The 22,872-nt window shown below is 39.9% G+C and overlaps 3 protein-coding genes across 5 annotated transcripts in view; 2 read left to right on the top strand and 1 right to left on the bottom strand.

Annotated features, from left to right (window-relative positions):
- The first annotated feature begins 3,002 nt into the window (after positions 1-3,002).
- Positions 3,003-8,777, top strand: dcun1d2a (DCN1, defective in cullin neddylation 1, domain containing 2a). Of its 3 annotated transcripts, none has more exons than XM_005733903.1 (7): positions 3,003-3,059; positions 4,635-4,851; positions 4,989-5,157; positions 5,484-5,614; positions 5,704-5,786; positions 7,248-7,344; positions 7,434-8,777. In XM_005733903.1, the coding sequence occupies exons 1-7, from the start codon at positions 3,057-3,059 to the stop codon at positions 7,511-7,513; spliced, it is 780 nt and encodes a 259-aa protein (XP_005733960.1). In that variant the 5' UTR covers positions 3,003-3,056; the 3' UTR covers positions 7,514-8,777. The 3 variants fall into 3 exon arrangements, with proteins under 3 accessions (XP_005733960.1, XP_005733961.1, XP_013766528.1); XM_005733904.2 differs by lacking the exon at positions 3,003-3,059 and adding an exon at positions 3,095-3,682; XM_013911074.1 differs by lacking the exon at positions 3,003-3,059 and having other exon boundaries at positions 3,710-4,851.
- Positions 8,778-10,737: 1,960 nt separating this feature from the next.
- LOC102205997 (growth hormone-regulated TBC protein 1-A-like) lies at positions 10,738-14,386 on the top strand. Its single transcript, XM_005733902.2, has 8 exons — positions 10,738-10,959; positions 11,484-11,629; positions 11,725-11,883; positions 11,974-12,098; positions 12,348-12,444; positions 13,050-13,222; positions 13,315-13,500; positions 13,771-14,386. Exons 1-8 carry the CDS (start codon positions 10,898-10,900, stop codon positions 13,870-13,872), a joined length of 1,050 nt encoding a protein of 349 aa, XP_005733959.1. The 5' UTR covers positions 10,738-10,897; the 3' UTR covers positions 13,873-14,386.
- A 2,556-nt stretch (positions 14,387-16,942) lies between these two features.
- The window catches only part of lamp1b (lysosomal associated membrane protein 1b), a 7,229-nt gene continuing 1,299 nt past the window's right edge, over positions 16,943-22,872 (bottom strand). The window contains exons 3-7 of the mRNA XM_005733901.2: positions 22,141-22,316; positions 21,922-22,050; positions 21,734-21,800; positions 19,819-19,986; positions 16,943-19,737 (exon numbers count right to left, since the gene is read on the bottom strand). Of these exons, the coding sequence (XP_005733958.1) occupies positions 19,598-19,737; positions 19,819-19,986; positions 21,734-21,800; positions 21,922-22,050; positions 22,141-22,316 (680 nt within the window). The 3' untranslated portion in view covers positions 16,943-19,597. The remainder of the gene's footprint in view (positions 19,738-19,818; positions 19,987-21,733; positions 21,801-21,921; positions 22,051-22,140; positions 22,317-22,872) is intronic.

Genomic DNA, 22,872 nt, shown 5'->3' with positions numbered 1-22,872 from the left:
ACACACACACACACACACACACACACACACACACACACACACATATGAATTTGAATACAATCCACTCACAAAGGACTACAACATACATTTGTAGTGTGAAGGTGGTTCAATTCCAAAATATCATTTAAATGCAAAATAGCTCTTGAGAACTATCAAAATAGCATTTTTTTTCTCTTGCCAAATTCTCAATAACTAATTTATAACAGTTAAAAATAGTTATAAATCCACTTTTTTTCTTGTTTTGATTTTGTTCATCATCAACTTACGACATGCAAACATCAACATATATTAAAGAAGAGTCATTACGCACTGCAACCCTATGTGCAGCCTAAACAGTGAGTGACTTGACAAAAAATCAGTGACACGATTGAGCTGCGTGTTAACACTGTGGTTAGATGAAAGGTCAGTTCTCTGTGATATATTTTGTATTTTTCCAGTCTTTTCTGACTAGATTGTGTCATTCCAACCAATGCAAACCTTGATATTTATATTACCAAAATAGAAATTAATTTCAAAGTTTAATTCCTTTGTTTATATCTCTATATTTATTCTTGACTTTCACAGTCAACTATCAGCTTACATCCTTTTCTGAGAAAACTCTAATATCAGCACTGATTTGCAATCCTGTTACTGTACATATAAAACAAACATTTCAAACATGTTAAAAATATATATAAGATATTATATAAAGATAAACAACATTTCTGTGTAGTCCTGAGTATTTATTTGTCAGATGTATGACATAATCTACAAATAAAAGTAATACATCCGTTCAACCCCGTTATCTTGTGCAGACCTGTTACTCTCATTTAACCCTGTTACCATACAATTTTTTTTAATAAAGTAGTCACAAATGTTTTTCTTAGCTCATAAGGGTTTAATCGTTTGCCTTTCTTTGCTTGAATTATCATATGAGTTGTGTATTTGTAACTCTTGAAAAGCTGGGCAAGGTAAACTTTCTCCATCCATAGATCCATCCATCCATCCATCCATCCATCCATCCATCCATCCATCCATTCGTTTTCTTATGTGTATCTGGCACCAGGTTGTGGGGGCAACAGCCTAAGTAAAACTCCCTTTCCCTAGTTACCTTTTCCACCTTTTCCGGGGGAACACCAAGGCCTTGGTGTTCTTTGCAGAATTGTTTTAATTCAGCGACGTTGGAGGGTTTCAGAGCATTAATGGCATGTTTAAGGTCATCACAAAGCATCTCAATCGGCTTTAAGCCCGGACTTTGACTAGGTCACTCCAAAAACGTTTTTGGATGTTGTCTTTTTTGTTTGTTTGGGGGGTGGATCGTTGTCCTGATGCATAAACCAATCCTCTGATATCATTTTTTTTTTTTTTGAAATCCTGTATTAGTTTTATGTCAGATGTAATGGGACTCAAACATTCCAATAAGTGGAACTTTTGTCTTGTCAGTCCACAGAATATTTTCCAAAAAGTCTTAGGGATCATCAAGATGGGGTTTTTTTTGGCAAATGTGAGACTAGCCTTTGTGATCTTTTAGGTCAGCAGTTTTTTTCTCCTTGGAATTTTTCTGAATTAACTTTAGTAATTAGTTCTTCTTGAGGCTTCATTCCTACAAGACTGTGTGTTTTTCCTTCCCACTCTCACCAAGCACTTGCTCAAAGTGTGCACTTGCTTTGATTTTTGAGGTTTCTCTTTATTATTGTAGGGTCTTTACAATGTAAAGCACCTTGAGGTGATTGATGTTGAATGTTGAAGTTATGCAAATCTTACTGTTGAATCATAAACCTTAACTGAGACAAGTGAGGCCAGCAGTTCTTTAGAGGTTGTCCTGGGTTATTTTGTAACCTCCTAGATGAGTCGTTAATGCAGTCTTGGAGTAAATTTGGTAGGCCGGCTACTTCTGGGAAGGCTTGCCACTGTTCCAGGTTTTCTTCTTTTATGCATAATGGCTTTCACCATGGTTCATTGGAGTCCTAAAGCTCTAGAAATTACCTTGTAACCCCTTCCAGACTGATGGATGTCACTGAATTTGTTTCTTATCTGTTCTGGAGTTTCTTTAAATGGTTGCATGATGTTTTGATGTTTGAGGTCTTTTACCCTACTTTACTTTGTCACACAGGTTTTATTTACGTGATTTCTTGATTCAATAGGTCTGGGATGCGACTTGTATTAAAAATATTTAAACTTTACTATTCCAAAGCTAGTTATCTTATTCAGTAAACACTGTAAGCATAACCTAATACATTTCCAAAGCACTACAAACAATACTTTAGATTTTTTTCTTGCTAATATAGCCATATTCATTAATGGTTGCTATCAAAATAGGTCTTTTTCACAATAACCACTTTGACATCTCATACCACAATAAGCATGTAAGTGTTAAACTCAATTATAACCCTGTTATATTCAGTCTATCAGTCGTTCTAGTGAGCTGGCAAGCACAATAAACCCTGACCCTTCTAAATGGAGCAGTGCCATGATGAATGTTATTACACCTGTGCTTACTCTGCAATGGCATTTCAGAAAGGCTGCTCTGACTTTTTTTTTTTTTTTTGAGGCTTTGGGTCACCTAACAATCTTGGATGTCTACAACAGTCGTTGTTTTAATGCCGTTTAAATAAATTTCGTCGGTCAGCTGTTCATATGTCTGCCACTAACAGAGCAAGGCAGGTGTGATGTGCCGTGAAGGAGGATTACTGATGCTGTGTTTTACAGTGTGTATTGTGTTGCGGATGGTGTGTGAGGATGTTGGCAGTCAACAAGTGTGTGTCTGTGTGTGTAGCGGGTGAAGGGTGGGGTTGAGTTTTATTTTTAACAGTGCTGAATGCAGTTTTGAGGGAGTTTTCCTGTTTGTGTATTACACTTGGTATAACATCGTATTTGAAAGTGTCGTTTTAACTCTCTTTGCGCGACAAATACTTGCACAAGCCCATATTTTCTAATCAAATAAGCGCAAATAATGCAAATATCAAACGGAGCCTTTACCGCAGACCTCATCTTTTTTATGCAATCCGGCGACTTCCGCGCATGCGTATAATGAACGACAGTCGGACTACCAAACTGGTCAAACAGCGGGTGTAAAAATGGTAGGTAACCAAAATAAACACAAACCCAGGCATTGGATTTAATGCCAGTAAGGTTTGCTTACAAGACTATTGTCGTGGTATTAAAGTACATGATGTGTCGCGTTTTGGCAAGCGTACAGTGGCCATTTACTCGTGTTCGTTGCTATTACAGGGAAGGTCAGTTGGATATTTTAAGAGCAGCTAGCATTAGCTACACGTCCCTTTTTGTCAGTCTGGTAACTTCGGCTGTGAGCAGGTCAGCCGCTGGACCTCAAAGACACACACACACAGGGCCGTTTGAGTTAAGTCCCGGCTAACGCGTAACCACAATGACAGTCTGTTCCCGTGATATTAACCCCATCGTTAATGTCAGAGAGAGAGGCTAACTCAGCTAACGTTAGCCAGTGCAAGTTACTAGCTGGTGTTTGTGAAGACAATGCTAACCCAACGTTACCCTCCTGTAACAGAACAATAATCCGTGCTGCCAGAGCAGCAAACCGGGACAGACACATGACTTCATACATCGTTATTGACTACATCAGTAATGGAGTTATTAGCAGCTCGGTGAACTCAGGTTGAGGACATGCTGATCTTCAGTGAGGTGTTCAGACGCTGCAGCTAGTTGGAGGACATGGCATAGCATGGTGATTTTTTATTTATTTATTTTTTGCAAAAATAGACAGAACTGTTTAAAAGCTTTTCTAACCTTTTGGATCAGAATACAGCATCACAAATATTAGGTAGACTTGTCCTCAAACGGTCCACAATCCCAAACTTATTCGTTTTATTTTCATAGTAGAAATTTGACTTTGGAGCTGCTAAAATAACTTTTGGCAATTTTTTCTTTTAGATTTATGGCTTTAATGATTGATTGCTGGTTAATTTCTGCTGGAGAGGAGATGGTAGTTGCACACTAGCACAAGTATCTCTGGAAAGGTTTGGTCTAGGATATGATAAAAACTTGTTATATGGCTGTCTATAATTCAGTGGTGGATTATTCTAAATGAACATTACTGATTTTAGCCAAGAGAAGTGCACACTGAGTAATTTCTTTTGTTCCTCTGTCCATAATGAATTAAAATCACCTTATAAGTATTTATGTAACGAAAGTGCACTCTATATTTTTATGTAAGGGGTATTTGTTGAGTATTTCTGGTGGGGGGCGGCTTGTGTTTCACTCCAGACTTGTTGCACCTCTGGGTCCTTGTGATGGCATCCTATGTCCCTACTCATGTTACAAGTATGACTGTAGTTATCTGAGGGGCCCTCCAAGGTACAGCATGTGCTTTGAGAATCCATAACAACCCCTTTCAGAAAAACCCACCTTGTTTTTGGAAAGGACGTCATTACTACCAGCGCGTCTTGGCTCAAAATTTGTAGCGCGTTTGTCGGCGTGACTGACTAACCTTTTGAAATATGTGCCGGAGTATTCCTGAGCGTGTCCCAGTCTTTCTTCCTGTTGCCTGAATGCCTGTGGAGTTTTATGTTTCGCTGTGTGTTTTTGTCTGTGTGTCGCTCTGCATTTGTGTGGTTCTGTCTGTACTGACTGGTTTGATTGCACCGGTGCCTGACAGCCCCTGTCCTGTACTTGTACAGCATAAGCTGAAGTCTTCGCAGAGGGACAAGGTACGGCAGTTCATGTCCTTCACACAGGCTGGGGAGAAAACGGCCGTGTACTGTCTCACACAGAATGACTGGAAACTAGAAGTTGCTACAGACAACTATTTTCAGAATCCAGAGCTTTACTGTAAGGAATCCATGAAAACCTCAGTAGACCGTAAGAAGCTGGAACAGCTCTACAATCGCTACAAAGGCAAGTAGGATCTTAAAATGCAGTGTTTAAGGCTGTAATTTTGTTTACAAGAACAGTGTAAAGATCCTTATTCCAGAAGAGTTACAGACACTGCTTGCTTGAGTATTTCGAGTGAAACTGTGTTTTTGTCTTGATAGATCCCCAGGATGAGAATAAGATTGGTATTGATGGGATCCAGCAGTTTTGTGACGACCTCTCACTGGATCCAGCCAGCATCTCTGTGCTGGTTATTGCGTGGAAGTTTCGTGCCGCCACTCAGTGTGAGTTCACCAAGAAGGAGTTTATGGATGGAATGACCGAGCTGGGGTGAGTGTTGACATGAACGGCACGTGACACGCTCTAAAGTGGGACAAAAACACTCTTACTGAAGTATCTACGCATGGCGGTTTTCTTAGTGTTGCTCCAGGGAGGGAAGGCTGTCTATTTATACATCCGCCCACAGCCTGGGTATACTGTGTCTTCGTGGAACGACTCAATGAAACAGTTGCAGTGTTTTGACTTTTGAGGCTCAGGTGTCCGAGTATTTTGAAATAGGCTTTCAGGGCACTGAATGTTAGAACAGTTTTGTTTGTCCATGTGTTGTGATTTGTGTATGTGCTGCTTATATTTTCTTTTCTTTTCTTTTTTTCTAGGTGTGACAGTCCAGAAAAACTGAAGGCACTTTTGCCAAGATTAGAACAAGAGCTAAAAGATAGTGGAAAGTTCAAGGACTTCTATCAATTCACCTTTAACTTTGCCAAAAATCCTGGCCAGAAGGGTCTCGGTAAGTTCACGGATTGTGACCTAACAATAGATTTTTGACTAATATTATAGATTCACAAACATCTGAACAAAGTTGTCTCATTTGTGTAGATTTGGAGATGGCCGTAGCCTACTGGAACCTGGTCCTTTCGGGACGATTTAAATTCCTCGATCTTTGGAATAGATTCCTTTTGGTGAGTCAAAGGAGTAAAACTGGGCACGATGGACCCTGAATTTTTGCTTATTAAGAAATCCGTAATGTTGATTTTTATTGGCAGGCGCAGTGTTTGGATATTTGGGGCATTATTTAAAAAAAAAAAAGTGCAAATTATTTTTTATTTTTGTTTGTTTTTACACTGATGTATGTATACAGATTTTAAATGTGAGGAAGGAGCTGTGTTCTAAGAGCTGAGATACTACTACTGGTATTTTTAAGAGAAAAAGGTCAGGTGATGTCCTCATTACACCTAAAAAGGTGTTCACTTTTCCCCAAAAAGTCACCAAGATTGTAATTCTTTTTAAACCTTTTAAAGTGGCATTTTATTTGTTCCAGAATAAAATGTGTATGTGGTTTGTTTTTGTTTTTTTAATCAGTTAGCCAAACTTTAAGCCATTTTAATCCTCTAATTAAGGAGGAACCCATTCTAGAGGCCTGGGCCATTATTCCGTTAGATACCTACGTGATCACAAAAACTAGTGAGCAAAACCAGATTGTTTCCACCATGATGTTTCCACCAACCCTGCACTTTTCAAGAATCTTAGTCCGAAGCAGGTGTAAAAGTCCAAATTCAGACCATTTCTGCCGACAGCTTAGTCAACACAGCACATTACATTAAAGTACCAGTGGCGTAATGTTTGAGGCAAACAGACATTTAGATGTCAGAGTTATTCAGATAACATAAGCAGGCTGCTGCCAGGGGGGTGATTGAGTGGTTTCAACTTGTAGGAGTTATCTTTTTGAACATACTGAAGAGCTGTACCATGACTTGCAGTTTTTTGTTTGGTTTTTTGGACCACAAGCCTGCAGCTGTCCGACAAAACTACACCCACTCTGGCAACTTAAACAGTTATATACTGCTAATAAAAATCTGCCTAGCTGTGCTGGTTTGAAGGGATTTCTTTTCAAAGAAACATCTTTGTTTGGTTTTTCCACTTTTCTTTGCATCGTTTGATTAACAGAGGCTGTCTGAGTTAGTGTATGATTTATTGTGCTCGTTATTTCTTTCCTAGCTCTCTTATTGCTTGTTATAAAGTTGGACTTGGCCGTCTGTGTGTTCTTGCGCTGCCTGCACAGCTCTTAATTTTCTTATTTCTGTGTCAGTAATGGCAATTTTGTTTACTTTGATCCTCCAAATCTACTCCAAAGCAGAACTGACAAATTAGGCGGACATGAGGAGAATGTTACAGATTTTTTTTCTTTTATTGAGCGTAAAGTCCAGTCTCAAGACTGCTTTTCAGAAATACTGACTTAGGTGTTTGGACAAGGCTGAGCAAAGTACAACCTGTCCCTGGTGTTTTGGTTGAAACAGAACTCTAGAATTCAGTCCATCAGTTATTTACAGTGACAAAAAAATCTATTATTAAAGATGGAAGGAAATGAAAACATGTGAAGCTGTTTCTGTACCTGTGACTTTACCAGGACTCGTTCGTTTCAGGAACACCATAAACGATCTATCCCAAAGGACACATGGAACTTGTTGTTGGACTTTGGCAACATGATAGCAGACGACATGTCAAACTATGATGAGGAAGGTGAGCCGGCACAATCGATAATACATGCTTCATATTTAGCTCTCGTCCATCACTGTGACACTAACGATATTTCGGTGTTTCTCACCCAGGAGCTTGGCCAGTCCTTATAGATGATTTTGTGGAATTCGCTCGACCAATTGTAACAGGATCAAAACGCAAAACTCTCTAAATCTAATCCCGACTCTGGAAAACCAGAACATTGTTTCTTTTACAGTGACTTGATAGTTTTTTTTTAAGACTTGTACAAAAGAGAAAAAAAAAAGAAAATTGTAGACTTCAGAGTGAAAACCGAAGCACTTGAAACTGTCAGGAAACCACCTTTCAGGGAGCTGAGTATAAACTACGAGAACAACTGGCCACGTTTTCTGCCCTCTTGAGTCTGAGGCGTCATATGGACATTGCCAGATTCTCAGTATCCTGGATGCCCCTGTGCTCTGCTCCAGGAGGAGCACTACAGCCCCCATAGGTGGGCATAGACACAGCACTGAGAGGAGGTTCACTGGCTGCGTGTACTCTGAATGGACTGGAGAAGCTGTGTGTTTTAAGATTCTTCCTAGTCAACCGTGTCTCAAAGCTCTGAGTGACTGTGCAAAGTTCCCATGTCTTATTGTCTTATTCTAACCTTGGGACAGAGTGCTCACTACACCAGCACCAACAGAACTGTTGCAGTTTTTACTGTACATACTGTATCTATTGGGACAGTTTACAAAGAGAGCTATATGAAGAATAATATAAATATGTTCAATTTATAAATACAAAAGATGATTGTTTTATGTACAGTAAATGCTAAGTTCTCTAACGGGATGCCTCAATATTGTGGATGATATGCTGTTGGTTAAATTGTTAGGTGGCTCTGTTAAGTCATGGAATTGTGAGCTTCTCATCAAAAGCATGTTGAAACACATTTTACGTCACCCCTGGCTGGTTACACCAATACATTTTCACTAAAGTAAAGGCAGTACTTTAATTTAGATCATGGATATTGGGTTGTGTTGTCTGAATAATCTCAGTGGGGAGTGGGTCTTGAATCCTAAATGTCACATAGTCGACTTTCTGTCAGAAGCAATTTTGTTTTTTATCAATTCATCACTTTGATGCGTTTTTTATGCTTAAACAACTGTTTAGCAGCACTTGAGAGAAATTCTGAAATTAGGAAACGACTGACCTTTAGGATTGCATGGCACATATCTGTGTGTTTAGGCAGTGCAAAGCCCTTAATACAGAAATCAGGACACTAAAGAGGGCGACAACAGGACGACAAAGTAAGCCTTAAGATTAAAAATCTGTCTGTTTGATATTTGTATTTCTGTTTAACCCCATCTGTTCAGTGTTCCTGAAGGTAGTGAAAAATAGAAAATATTGTTGATACATCGTGTAAGTAGCCTAATATTGTTCATTTACGAAAGATGAATAAAGCATGAGTTTTTCCATAATGATGTGTGTATTTAGCTCTTTTGCTGCTGATGAGAAATATGACGCTTAATATCACAGATACAAAAAACAACTGCTAAAGAGTACAAAAAAGCACAGTTACAGCGAAGGCAAGTCGACACTGAGGGGGGGAAATGTTTGGAAATACCAGAAAACTGCTTCTCATTTAATATTTTCTGTTTTTCTAGTAATTCTCTATAAACGCAAGACACGGTTGTGTAGGTCAGCAGTTTTTCAGACTAGCCTGTCTGCCACATTCAAAGTCACTTAAATCACCGTTCATCCCCATTCTGATGCTTTGATTAAGCTTCATCAGGTCACCTTGACCTTATCTACATAACTAAATGCACGGAGTTCCTGCCACGTGACTGGCTGATTAGATATTTCTGTTAACAAGCAGTTAAAGTGGCGTTCTCTTGTGTGGCATCATCTGCTTTGGGATCATATGCAACTCATGCACAACGCTGACTTCTAGAGGCAAGTCACATTTATGTTTGTAGGTTGAATTATTTAAGCTACCCTCATAGGTCAATCAAATGTATTCAAGTATCATTAAAATACTCTTTCACCAGAAGTAATTCAACTCCAGCAAAGTTTCTTTTAGGGCTAATATGGCTTAAGGGTTCATCTATTTATTTCCAGGGATCATCTTTGTAAATAATTAGAAAGTAAAAGCTCTGTTAATAACTGCAGTACTCCTATAAGTTTCTGACTAAAAATAAGTGAAATAGGAAGGTACAACAATGTTGTTACAGAGGAGATAAATCCAGATTACTTTCATAATATGATTCCACAAAACAGGACACATGACTGTTATTTTTTTTTTAATCTGTTTGCAGACGCATATATTGTTAAGAGTACTCCGTGTGGAGTGCCACTATAGCTCAACTGGTTGCGCTGAGGGCTAGTGACCTGGGTTTGAGTCCACTTTGAGCCTTTCTCCGTCACTCTATGCACTGTACTACCCACCAAAGGGTGAGACAATTAAGCTAAAAACAGAGTGTGGAGTGTAGACCAAAACCTGTGTATAAAAGATGGCTGTAACCCCCCATAAAATCACCCACTGGTTTATAAAGTCCTGTTTTGGGGCCTTGAGGATGAGCATTCTTGGTGTTTTAAAAATCACAGGCGGTGAGTGACACTGCACGCTCATACTGTAGTAACTAATGCAGCCACGCCCTAAAGTGTTCACTGTTTTATTCACCAGTTTTGAGTCTATTTGGGACTAGAGTGTACAAACGAGTCAGTTTGTGTTAAAACTGAGACTTAAAAGTGTCATATGAGAACATGAACCTACCAGTGGGCTTACTGAGGTCAAGAATGCAGGTTTAAGGCACTTCAGCATTTCAGGTAATTTTTCAGACCTGGAGGCTACATCCATCCCCATCTTTTTTAGTCTTTTGTTTAAACTTTATTAAACTTTATAACACAGGACATGGCCATACAACACGAAAAATATGCCAAGTTAAAATTAACAGAATGGAAAGGCATGTGTCCATCTTATATATACAGTCTTTTATATCAGGCTTTTTAGATGCCAGCTGTCTGTGTGTTTGTCAAAAATAATGTTGAAGTAAGGTGAGACTGATCCACAGTAATGCTGTCTAATAATTCATTACTTCGGGCTACACGTTTCAGAACACGATGTATTCCAAATATAAAATATTGGCTAAGTCCACCTATCATCTCTGTGTTAATAATATGTCTGCCAAACAGATCGGCTTTGAAACACTGGAAATTTGGGTCTGGCTCCAAATCACTTTAAAGAAATAACAAATTTACCTGCTGCAGGAAATTAATAAAATGTTGGAATTACAGCCAGCAGAGGACATAAGAGCAAACACCACAGTGTCTCTTCCTCCAACTGTTTTGTGTGCGAACAGAAGTACACGCCTGTGGCTGTTACCTGTGGGTTTCTTCATACTAGCTCCTCCTCTCAGCAGTGGCTGCTGTAAGGTGAGCCATAGGAAACTCAGACCGCTTTGTTATTTACCTTGACAACAGCTGGTTCTTTTCCAGGGAATAAAAATGGAATAAGCTTCCTGCTCCCAGTTGTTTTTTTCTTTTTCTTTTCTTTTTTTCTGCTTTCTTGGACTACTTTACCTTTAGCACATGAGACACAATGGATGGGGAAATGAAAGGAAATGCTATGCAGGCTCTGGCCGATTATGATGACAGTGACAGGTAAGCTTTGTTTGTTTCATTGCGTTTTAAAAAGTACATTTTCTCGGTTCTTGCTTCTTCTTTTTTAATCTGTTTTGTTGTCGGCCTGTGTTATTTAGTCAGCATATCTGCCTGCAGCTTCCTCACTGGCAACCTTTTCTTGTTTTTACAACATCTTTCTTCCTCTTCAGCTTTTTGTATTTCCACTTCACATTTCATCTTATAACGTGTAAATCTACCATTAAAGTTTGTCACCTGTTGGCTTTTTTTAAGGGACAGGAGCTTGTCAGAGTTTTTACATTTTTCTCCTTGCTCCCCTAAGAAGTAATTTAACACTTAACTATTCATCCAGCTGGAGCATTTGATCACTCAGCTACAGAAACCCTACCCAGTGGAGGCAGTTTTAGAGTCTGCCATCACTGAATAGGAGAATGAAAGAAGGGAGGGGAGCAAGCAGGTCCACCGGCAATCCTGATTTCACAGCGTCTATGAGTGTTATGTGTAGACCTTCACTGGTGGAGAACTGTGTGAATTTGTCCCAGCAGGATTGACGCCTACGGTTTTGAGAGACGTGGCGATTTCGACTCCTACAAGGAGATGATGAATCAGTATGTAGATGTCCTCAACAGGAGGTCCATGAGATGGTCAAAGCTCCTTCAGGAGAAGCCTCATGTGGAGAAGAACTTCACAGGTACAAAAACAAAAGACACCTCCATGGGTTTTGTTTGCTTGTTCGTTCCAGCTCTCTGGTCGTGTGATGGGTAATAATAAAACATGTTTTGGCAGTGAAGAGGTTTGTTCGTAAAGGTGTGCCTAATGAGCACCGTGCCAGGATCTGGATGGCGGCTAGTGGTGCCCAGGAACAGCTGGAGAGTAAGCCGGGTTATTACCAGTCTCTGCTGGACATGGAGCATGACACCAAGCTGAAAGAAACCATTCACACAGGTGCACCAAAACTGTCGCAGCATACAGCATGCTCTTTCAATGCTTAAATTATGTCTCAATAATTCACTCACTCTCTCTGCTTTTTAAAAGATATGCACAGGACCTTTCCTGACAACATCCTGTTCAAGAGCAAAGCAGAGCCAGGCATGCAGAAGGCTCTGTTCAATGTGCTGCTGGCCTACGGACACCATAATCCTACAGTGGGCTACTGTCAGGTGAAGAAAATGCAGTCAGCGACAAGCTCTGACTCTCTCTCTATCTAAGATCATGTCTGTTTACCTAAAGATCAGGGCTGGCTACTTCCTTATTTAACCAATACATGTGTAGGATTTTCGTCTTAACCTTCATCTGTTAGCTCTTATATCGGTCAGTGCACTTATTCAATGTAAAACCTGGCATACTGTATGCACACACAGCAGGAGTTCTTATTCTAAGCGATCCACAGCATGCTCTTTCGTTTTTAGGGCATGAACTTCATTGCAGGCTACCTCATGATCATCACGAAAGACGAAGAGAAATCCTTCTGGCTTATGGATGCACTGGTGGGCAGGATACTCCCAGGTAAGGTGACAGTTAACGTCGGCTTCCTTTCAGAGCTCTTTTTTTTGTTTTTGTTTACCCCACAGCAAACATCCCCTACCCTGCACTGTTGCTCCATAGGTTAAACCAGTTCCACTTTAGAGATGCAGGGTTTTCAGTGTTCGTGTCGAGGGCCAGCGGCAGCCTCCGCTAACATTTTGCAACCACAACAAAGGAAACGTACAGCAAGATGTCAAGGCGGCAGAGAACGAGACCAAAGATGCGCTTCTCTTCCGTTTTACTTCTTTTTCTTTTTTTTTAAGTTCTCATAGCGCCTTCCTAAACTGACACTCGGTCTATAAAAATTTGAGATCTTTTATAAAACAATGCTCCAGACCATCATTATTTATTTTTGTTCAGTTTATTAAGCAGCAAATTAACTGTGAGCATGTGAGTCTGTTTTTCTGAGGTACTGGGGATAAAATAATAATCAGTTAGCCTGATCTTTTCCTTAAGGAGGGCTGTTAAATAAATAAATGTAATTCAAAGTTTACATAATAATAAATATTATCTATAATAAATAAATGCCCTACAATGGCTTTCAATTGTGCAAAAGAAAAGGAGGAATTCATCTGAATGTGTTGCAGACTACTACACCCCGGCCATGTTGGGTCTGAAGACTGACCAGGAGGTCCTTGGTGAGCTGGTTAAGGTCAAAGCTCCTGCAGTAGGACAGCTCATGGCCCAGTACCCTGGCATATGGACGCTGGTGGTGTCTCGCTGGTTTATCTGCCTCTACATCGATGTACTCCCTATCGAGGTGAGGCAAAAGCTGCGCTTTAGTGGAGGGGTCAAACTAGAAGCATGTGGCGATCATTTAACTGACATCCACCTTCTGTCTTATTCTTGCAGACTGTTCTGCGGGTCTGGGATTGTCTTTTCTACGAGGGATCCAAAGTACTTTTCCGCGTGGCTCTTACTCTCATACTTCACCACCAGGCAGAGATCCTGAGAGCGCGCTCTTTGCCTGACGTGTGCGAATGCTTCAAACAGATCACTTCTGGGGCTTTCACTCTAGACTGCCACACCTTTATGCAGGTGAGATTGCCAAATACAATGACGGTTAGGAAGGGGCCAGAGAAAAATGACACTACTTATGGTCATAAAACATCTTTTTTTAAAGAATACTTCCCGAAAAAGAAAAACAATTCATGGGGAAGTGCTACATTTCAGCTATTCTAACTTCACCAGTCCATGAGACTGTGCAGAAGATAATCTGTTAAAAGTATTTACACAGTTTTAATTGTAGTTTTTATTTTTATTTTGAGTAGAAAAAAGCCTAAGCACTCCTTAAATGTTCCTTTGCAGAAGATCTTTACGGAACCTAAGAGTCTGTCGATGTCGACTGTTGATAAACTGAGAGAGAAATGCAGACAACAAATTCTCAAGGAGGAATCAGGACAGCCATGAGGTTCAGGACACTTTCCCCTTATACTGGATTTAATAAAATAAAGGCTCAGGCAGCGTATGTAACACTGTACAGTCAGGAACGTATGAAACATGACTACAGGAACTGTATGAAACATACATGTTGGTGACTCTTCTGGTTACTTCTGTGATTTATACTTTGTTACACTCTAATCTGGCAGACTGGGTGTCTAAATATGAAGGCTTATGCTTCTGAGGCTTTTCTTTTGATTTTGACTCCAATCTTTCACCTACTATATTTGCTGCTATATATATACAGAAGTACATTAAGATCATAACACTGCACCAAACAGCATTTAAATGTGTATTTTCTAAAAACACTTTTGCTTTGGTGATTATGGACGGATCACTTATTTTTACTGTGAATACTTTGTTCTGTCTCTTGCCTTTAGGACTGTTTACAAGAGAACGTAAAGCTGAAGGGTCACGCTTTTAATGTGGTGGTTTCTGTTTAAATTTATGGAGCTCAGTCTCATTTTTCACTTTTTGTTGTAAAATAAAACCCATTAACTTACCCCATCTGCTTCCTGACTTTGCTGAATGCTTCTGCTAAATGGTAGCATCAGTATTATTTGTGTGTGTCAGTCATGAATTCAGGCATAGTCTACAAAGCTATTAAAGTTATATGCTCACCAGCCACTTTAGTAAGTACGCGTTGCAATGCGTGGGATTTCATGGTACAGATTCATAAAAGTCATGGAAAGATTTTGGTCCATATTGAATGATAGCACAAAACAGTTGCTGCAGATTTTTCAGCAGCGACTGTCGGATTTGTGAATCTCGTGTTCCACCACAGCCATTGAACCACTGAGAGAAGTAAGGATGGATAAATGTTTTCTTGTTGTTTAGTGTGACCTCTGATCCTACCATCTGAATGTCACAGCAGAAACAGGAAACATTTTTCCAGTCTTCTAATGTTCAGCTCCAGTGACCACATGTCATTATAACCTGTTGCCTTTTTTTTAGCTGGCAGGAGTGGCACTTGGTGTGATCTTGGTGCGTGTTAAGGGATACTTCTCTTCTGTTATTTGCATTACTGCTGCCTTCCTGCCAGCTTGAAGCAGCCTGGGCATTCTACCAAGGCACTATAACACATTCAGAGTTGTTCTTATCACCGTCCTTCCCCATTCTGATGCTCAGTTTGAACTTTGGCAGGTCATCTCGACCATGTCTGCATGCCTGAATGACAGTTGCTGCCACACAATTCGCTGATTAGATATTTCCATTAACGAGCAGTTGAATGAGTTTATCTAATTAAGTGGTCAGTGAGTGCAAGTCTACAAATGCTGTGTTGGACAAATTACCTCAGTGATACAGATAATGTTGTTCATTTTAGCTCACAGTGCTTTGTTTCTGTTATAAATAGATAATCAGTTACTATAACTGGAAACTGTGATCTGCAATCTTTTACTAAATACGATAGAAGATCTGAAATCTGCAGAGGCATACACTGACCCTTTTTCTAGGCCATAATTAGGGCTGTGCGATATGACCAAAATCTCATATCCCGATATAAGAATTCTATCATCACTAACGATATAAATCACAGAAATGTAACATAATTCTGTGAATCTCGGACAGCTCATCTTTCGGGAAGTGTTTCCAGCTGCGCGTCATGTAGCTGGAGTCGAGTGTTTTAACCGATGCATGAAACTATACATTTTTAGACATAAGTTGTAAAGGCCGCTGTTTTCTTTGTGAGTATTTATTGCACGGTGTGCTGCGGGGAAAAGCCTGTTCTAACGTTTGAGTCTAAGGTTTATTTTTTTAGCACCTGGTGGCTCTTTTTTAATTCTCATCCGTAAATAATCTGCTCTTTCACGTGATTCAGTTTATTTTGAAAGATCTCAACAGGATCTTGAGCTTTATTGTGAAAGGTTTATGTGGAACATAAACAAGCGGACACGCGATGGTGTTACCGTCGTTGTTGCTAACCACAATGCAAAAAAAACAGGCGCTTGTCCATCTGTAGTGTGGTTATATTAAATATAAGAGAAAGAGAGAACTTTAAGAAATTAATATAAACACTACAGTGACCATCAAAACAATGAAAAAATATTGCCGTAAACAGTTTATTTTGCGACACCACGAAACAAACGATGGCGTAAAATCGTCATACGATATATATCGTTATATGAACAGCCCTAGCCATAATAGTCTGTATACTATCATAAAGTACAGTAAGTAAATATTCAAATGCAAAATGAATGTAGATAATACAGATAAACAACTTTTGAAATTAAAATGCAAACTATAGAATAGCTGATGTTAGTAAACCCAAATCCCCAACAGCTATGGATAAGACTGTGAGAAGGTGGCTCTGCTATTAAAAAAAAACAGTTTCCAAACAAGTTGGGGCGCTATGTAAATAAAAACCAAACGCAAATGATGTGCAAATGATCTGAACACCATAATTTATCAAACATATTAGAAAGACATCAAACGTGACACTGGTGGATTTTACACCATTATGGCACACCCACCTTTACTGGACACAGGGTTGTAAAAGTACCTCTTTGTAACTGTTTTACATTTCCTCATGTTCCCATTGCATCACATAACCTGGTTTTGTATCCCTTTTTCAGTCATTTTGTGCCTTATAGGATGTGTTGTATCCTCCATGACCACACCCTGCAGATCCAGTCTCTGTATGGACTGATGCAAATTTGCTGTTTCCAAGTGACATTTACATTATTTAGTCAACACGTGCGTTGTAACAGGCTCCCTGTTGCTCGGGGACTGCTTTGACAGTCAAACACCATGTTCATTTAACTTCCCTTAACCTCCCACTCTTTACTCGCAGGTATGAACTTGGCTATTTGCTTTGTTCTTTTAACTTTATTCAAATGTCAAAACTGTGGTTAAAACACAGTGAATATGTTTGTATTCTCTAAAAAAAATGATATTGGAATTTAGTCTTTGATGGTATTCAATACCTTCCTTGTCAAATAATGAACATCCGCTTCTAAGGAGCCCAAATAAATAAAAACCCAACAGGGAACAGGTTTGTCTGCTAACAAACAGCATGAAGGCAAAACAAAGAGTCAGATGGCCTCATTCATCACTTTTATTGACCTCTCCTTAAAAAAAAAAAATGTTCAGACGAATCTAATAAAACTTTATTAAATAACTACATGAGTATTAACATGAGGGAGGGAGAAAAAAACAAACACAAAAACACAAATTATCTGTGCTTTTTCCTACTACATCGAACAATGCATATTTATGGTAGTAACAGTACACGAAGGCTACGGGAGACACAAACATGTCTCAGTTATGGCAGCACAGTGTGGGTGAGTGAGCGAGTTCCTGTGTGATATTAGCATTACTTGAATCCCATCCATGTTACAGCTGGGAAGGCACTGATGAACACTGACCAGAGCACTTTGGCCTTTTTAATAATGACACGGGGCTGTTTCTCAGGACTGCAGTTAAACTGCTTTTCTTTCAGGAACCAACATCCCAAGCAAAACAAAACCATCTCTGTAGGAATTTTGTTAAGTTCCTACAGAGATGTTTAGGCTTTGGGCTTCATTTAAACCAACAATGCTGTTAGATCCTGTTTTGGTTGTGTTGTAACGACAGAATTCATAGGAGTGACTATCAGCCTTGTGGGAAATAAACTTTTTTTGTTGCTTTTGTGTCAACTGTTTCTTTATCTACACAGTAAATATACACTAGTCAGCCACAACTTTAAAACCAGATATCTAACATGGCACGTCCCCCTTGCGCCACCAAAATAGAGTCAGTGGCACTGACGCTGAGTAGGTCATCTGTTAAGCGGGAGATCGCTGATTCAATCTCTGGGCAATCCTCAGGCCAGATGCTGAACCCTGAGTTTCTCAGACTGGGAGTGTGTGTTAGGTTAGATTAAAAAGTGCTTTGTCATAGAAAAAAAAAGCACTCCTATGAATGTGTGTGAATGGCTGAATGAGGTTTGTAGTAGGAAGCACTTTGAGAGCTCAAATTCAGTAGCAAAGAACTATATAAGTATCAGATCATTTACTATTGACTGCTGGGGCACTGCCATGGTAACAGATGTGCATTTCTGGCACATCTGTTTGGGCTTTGGGGAGCTTGAGGGCCAGGTCAACACCTTTGGCACTTTGTCATGTTCCTCAAGCCATTCGTGAAATGTTTCTAGAGTGTAGTCTGGTGAATTGTTCTGCAGGGAGATGCAGATGCTATCCTGGTTTGTGCTGAATTTCCAGTAAGGTTTATGCTGCAGATTAAAGTAACATCGACACAAATTGTCTTGACTTCAGTTGAAGGCAGCTGGATTTTCTTTTTTAGCTCTAAGGGTTCCTTTTTTAGATCTTTTTTAGTACTTGATCAGAAGTCAACTATGACTCTCCACCAGCTTTTAGAAATGAAGAAGCTTCAAAGTCACTGCAAAAGAAATCCAGTTGCCTTTAACTCAAGCTACAGAGACTTCCACGTGACTTGTAGTGCCCAACCCTTCCCAGCAGAATACTGCACTGAAATTAAATAAACATCACGGTTCACTTCAGCTGCCAGTGGTTTTGATGCTGTGGCTGGTCAGTGCAAAGCTATAGCCAAAGACTGCATGTTGATTAAGAACGGAAGCAAGAGGAGAAGGTACTGAAGGTAACAAAGGTCAGTGTTTTAATGCTCCCCCTTTTGAACAGCGGTGCGTGCCGGAAACGATATCACAACCATTGGCCCCTGCCGCCATTTTGTTGTCGTTGCACATTGCGACGAGATTTAAAAGTGGTGACCTCGTGTGAAAAACTTTCAGGAAAATCCTTGCTTTCGGTTTTGACGTTTTCTCTTTCAATATCAGCGCTTATGTCGCGGTATTGTGAGTGGTGACAGTTGCCATTCAGGAAAATACTGCAAAGGCTACCTGTGCCTTAACGGCCGCAACACATGAAGTGACCAACTCATCCAATGTAAAAATAATACACAGGTATTTTACAGTGGGAGTACGAGTCTGGCCAGTCTGTCCATTTCCACAAGCTGAATGAAACTAAAATTGACTCACAACAGAAAATATGCTGTGTGTCCGAAAGAGGGAGTGAAAAGCTTTGAAACGCTAACCCTGCTTAAAAAAGAAAGTTAATTCTAAAATGCATCTTAGAGCTACACGAGGACTCCTCACACATCCTTTTTAGGATTAGGTTATTGTGTTTCTAAATATGTTCTTTCAAACGTGCATACAGCTTGCAGGTAAATAATCAGTTCAGTTCTCAACTGTCGGACGTAGTTTAAGTATAACTGGCAGAAATATTCCCTTTGTAACAGCAAACCTCATTTTATGCTGGACCAATAAAAATGGTCATTCCATAACAGACAAACCCCAGTTTCTAAATCCCCAAATCCCTCAAAATTCCTTTCATAGAAATCATAAATAGCAACTCGAGGACTATAATTGATCCTCTGCAAACATGCATCCCCTCCTTTACATAGTACCAGTGAGAAGTTGGCCTCATTTCATTACAATCTTCTAAATAATTCCCTTTTTTAAGAAAGAGCGGGTCAGTTCAGAAAGCACATATGAACCTCAACAAGGTGATAATAATTAGTGTTACTTATGAGGGCAAAGAACAGCACACACACACAGAGGCAGGGAGAGAAACATGGAGGGGAAGAGGGGCGAGCTTCAAGTCTCGAAAGACAGTGGTTAATTTTCAGGTAGGGTAGGGCCGCGTTCAGGCCTCTGACAACATGTGAGTAAGGAGTGACCTCAGATGCTCTGGTAGCCAGCATGGCTCCTCTTCCTCCCAATGAGGTAGGCCAAGAGCACGATGGCAACGAGCCCCGCTAAAGCTGCTCCGACTACAATGGGGATCAACATGTCATCTTCATCCAGCTGGCATTCCTCAGCTGATAGACAGAAAAGGACACGTGAGAAAGGACAAGGAGGAGATGTGTTTTGATCACACTCTACTAGGCGGAAGTGTTTACCTGCTCCAAACTGATCTCCTTTAACGGCGAAAGGCTGCACCTGCAACTGGAAGGTGTTGATGGACAAATTCTGGACCACGTTTAGAGTTTGCTCGTCACGGCAGTAGTACGAGTACCCCACGGTTCCCCGCAGGTAGTCCAGACTGCTGTTATGGCCTGAAATATGCTCTAAAGCAGAAAACAGAATGGACATGAGAAGTGTATCAAGTGTGAAAACAGATTCATATAAGAAGGAAAAAAAATGATTATGAGAGAGAAATTTAAATGAACTACATGTTAATAAAGTTCAGATTCGGTGTGTTTGTTGATCGGTTATCTTCTGGTAAATGAAATTTAAATCAATAAAGTGTGTCTTACAGTTTGAGGTAAGCCCACAATGCTTAAACCTGCCCGCATTTTCTGCATGACCTGCAAATGTGTCAGTGCACGGAAACACTACAGTTTCAGTTTCACTGTGACTTTAACACAAAGATAAGGACTTAATTTTGCATACTGCTTTTTTCCAACTTCACCATAATTACTACAAAACTACAACCTGTAGTCTGTTGTAATGTATGTGACCTCAGTAAACAATGAATTAAGAGACACCACAGCAGAACAACATTCTCGCTAATCTGAGCGATGAAAGCTGCTTTAAATTCACTGAAGAGAGCCAGTTTACAGCTTTTTTTTGTGGACTCTGCTAAAGTAGCTTTCTGTGACTCACATTTCAAAATCATTCTTAGTTATTTTATACTATGTCTTGGCGCTTCCCTTCAATTCATCATCTGTCTGAAACAAGGCATTTTTTAATTCCCACTGTCGCCAAGTGCTTGCTCATAAGGATTCATCTGATTGTTGGGGTTTCTTCCTGAATACTGTAGGGTCTTCATCTTGCAGTATAAAGCACCTTGACAGTGCAGGTGACTGAGGTGACCACTGTTGTAATTTGGTGCTATTACAATAAAACTGAACTAAACTACAACTGAATCCAATTGAATCCACTTGAAGTGTGACAGACTTCAAGTGGTACCGATTGATGATCAAAAACAATTCTACTGTCAACTGCATGACCAATATCATAACATCTGTCACCACGCTTGTGAAAAACAATATTTAAAAATGGCTATTGAAACACAATTGTGCTCCGTTGTTGCACTGGGAAATGTGCGGTGTGCAGCTCAGGAGCAAAGAAATCCGGCTAATTTGTTTAATCTGAACAAACACCAAGCAAACGTGAACTCTGACCGCTGTGACAACTGCCTACGTCACCAAAAGAAACAAGGTGTCCAGCCGGTATCTGGGAGACAAGGAAAAAGTTGTTATCCGTGTCTGAATTCACTGAATTAGTTCACATGCATCCAAGGTGATGCTACAAAAAGAAACCTCTTTCATAGAAATGGATTCCCATCCAAGCACACACACTCAGTGTGTATTTTAAAACTTGAGCAGCTTGGTGTAGTTGAGCAATACAAGAAAACAGCAATGCTTTGTTGTGCTTTGCTGCAAATAACTCAGATTTAAGAAAATCCTTGATGTATTGATGAAAAGAGGTACAGAATACACACTGACATTTGAACCATTTAAACCCCGCCTATATTGCTATGTCCACTGCACTTCCCTCGAACCAATGAGCAAGTGCAATGAACGCTGTGTCCATTTTGGAAGCACCTTTACACCATGATGCGGCTTGGTCTGACATCAATGCAAATGCATTTTCAATGTGTTTTAGTCGGCTTCAGATCCCATCACAATATTACTGATTAGACAAGGACCTGAGCAACACGTGACCACTCACACCTAGTTTATACATATACATGTGTGTGTGTGTGTGTGTGGACTACACTGAAGAGTAGGTCACAAAATAGGTTGCACACATGTTCATTAATCAGATACAGACTACCTGGATACAACCTAAGAAGTCGAGGAGCCTCACCTTTCATGTCCGGCCAGGCCGCTGACACGTTCACTTCACTTAAGTGGTACTTGTTGGATGTGGAGTTCTAGTGGAAAAAACAAAAGCACAGCCAAGTGAGCGCCACTGCATTAGAGCAGGTTAACTTCAAGCTCCAGCTGCCATCTAGTGGCTTCTTTAGGAAGTACATGATGGAAACAGAAACTCACCATAGTGAAGACAAAGGTGAGGTTGGTTTTAACAGCATCCACTGTGAGCTGCAGGGACGCGATCTCAGAATCACATGATCCAGAGTGCTTTGTCAAATTGGGTTGTAAGTTCATCACATCCTGGACAACCTGTAAAGAAAATCATGAAATGTTATTTGTCCAAATACTTTTAACCTGCGGCATTCGCCTATCAGTTACGTGCAGGTTTTATTGCGGCACCTTTTTCTGGGAGGTGGAGTTGTATGAGATGTTGAGCTGGAGGCCCATGTATGCCATTAAACAGATGGTGCCGTTATTCGTGACGTTGTAGTGTCCTCTTTCAGGTCTTCCGGGTTCTTTGTGTGGTGCGGGAGTGGGCGGGGCAACAGTAGCAAAGCCCTGGTGCAGGACAGTCACTGCAAAACACAATCGTTTACAAGTCAAAGACTACAAAGCTTCAAAATGTCCAAAACTAAAAATAAATATGAGATAAACATTGATATTAATAGTATGCAGTAAATAAAAAGGGCCCACAGTCAATTTTCACCTTGTGCCATTACTTGAATCAATTTTGGTGCCATCGAATACAACTTTTTTGTTTTTAAGTGTTCCAAAAAGCCTCTATGTGTGAACACATGGCTACATGTTTAGGACTACTTTGTTTTCCCCAATTACTCACCGAATCAGATGGTTTACAAATGAAAAGGTAGAAATTTGACCCATCAATGAGCTGATAATAAAAGGAAAAGAGTAGCCTCCCACATCAAAAGATTATTCTAGCAACTTCAAATCTGAGACAGAAAATTAAAAAGGAGTTGAGTGGGAAGTAAAAAGGGCTTGAGCTCAGTTATTTTCTTCTCAAATTAATGTGTGGATTATGTTGAATATTAATTTTCTTGTTCTATCCAACCAACAGGCAAAACTCTGAAACTCTGAAACAACATTTTAAAAAAGAACTATCATAAATTAAAA

The sequence above is a fragment of the Pundamilia nyererei genome, unplaced genomic scaffold (assembly GCF_000239375.1).
Source record: "Pundamilia nyererei isolate P.nyererei 1_Seehausen unplaced genomic scaffold, PunNye1.0 scaffold00055, whole genome shotgun sequence".
In the NCBI taxonomy this organism is placed as follows: domain Eukaryota; kingdom Metazoa; phylum Chordata; class Actinopteri; order Cichliformes; family Cichlidae; genus Pundamilia; species Pundamilia nyererei.
The sequence above is the reverse complement of the archived record's forward strand: the minus strand, read 5'-3'. Positions and strand labels throughout refer to the sequence as shown.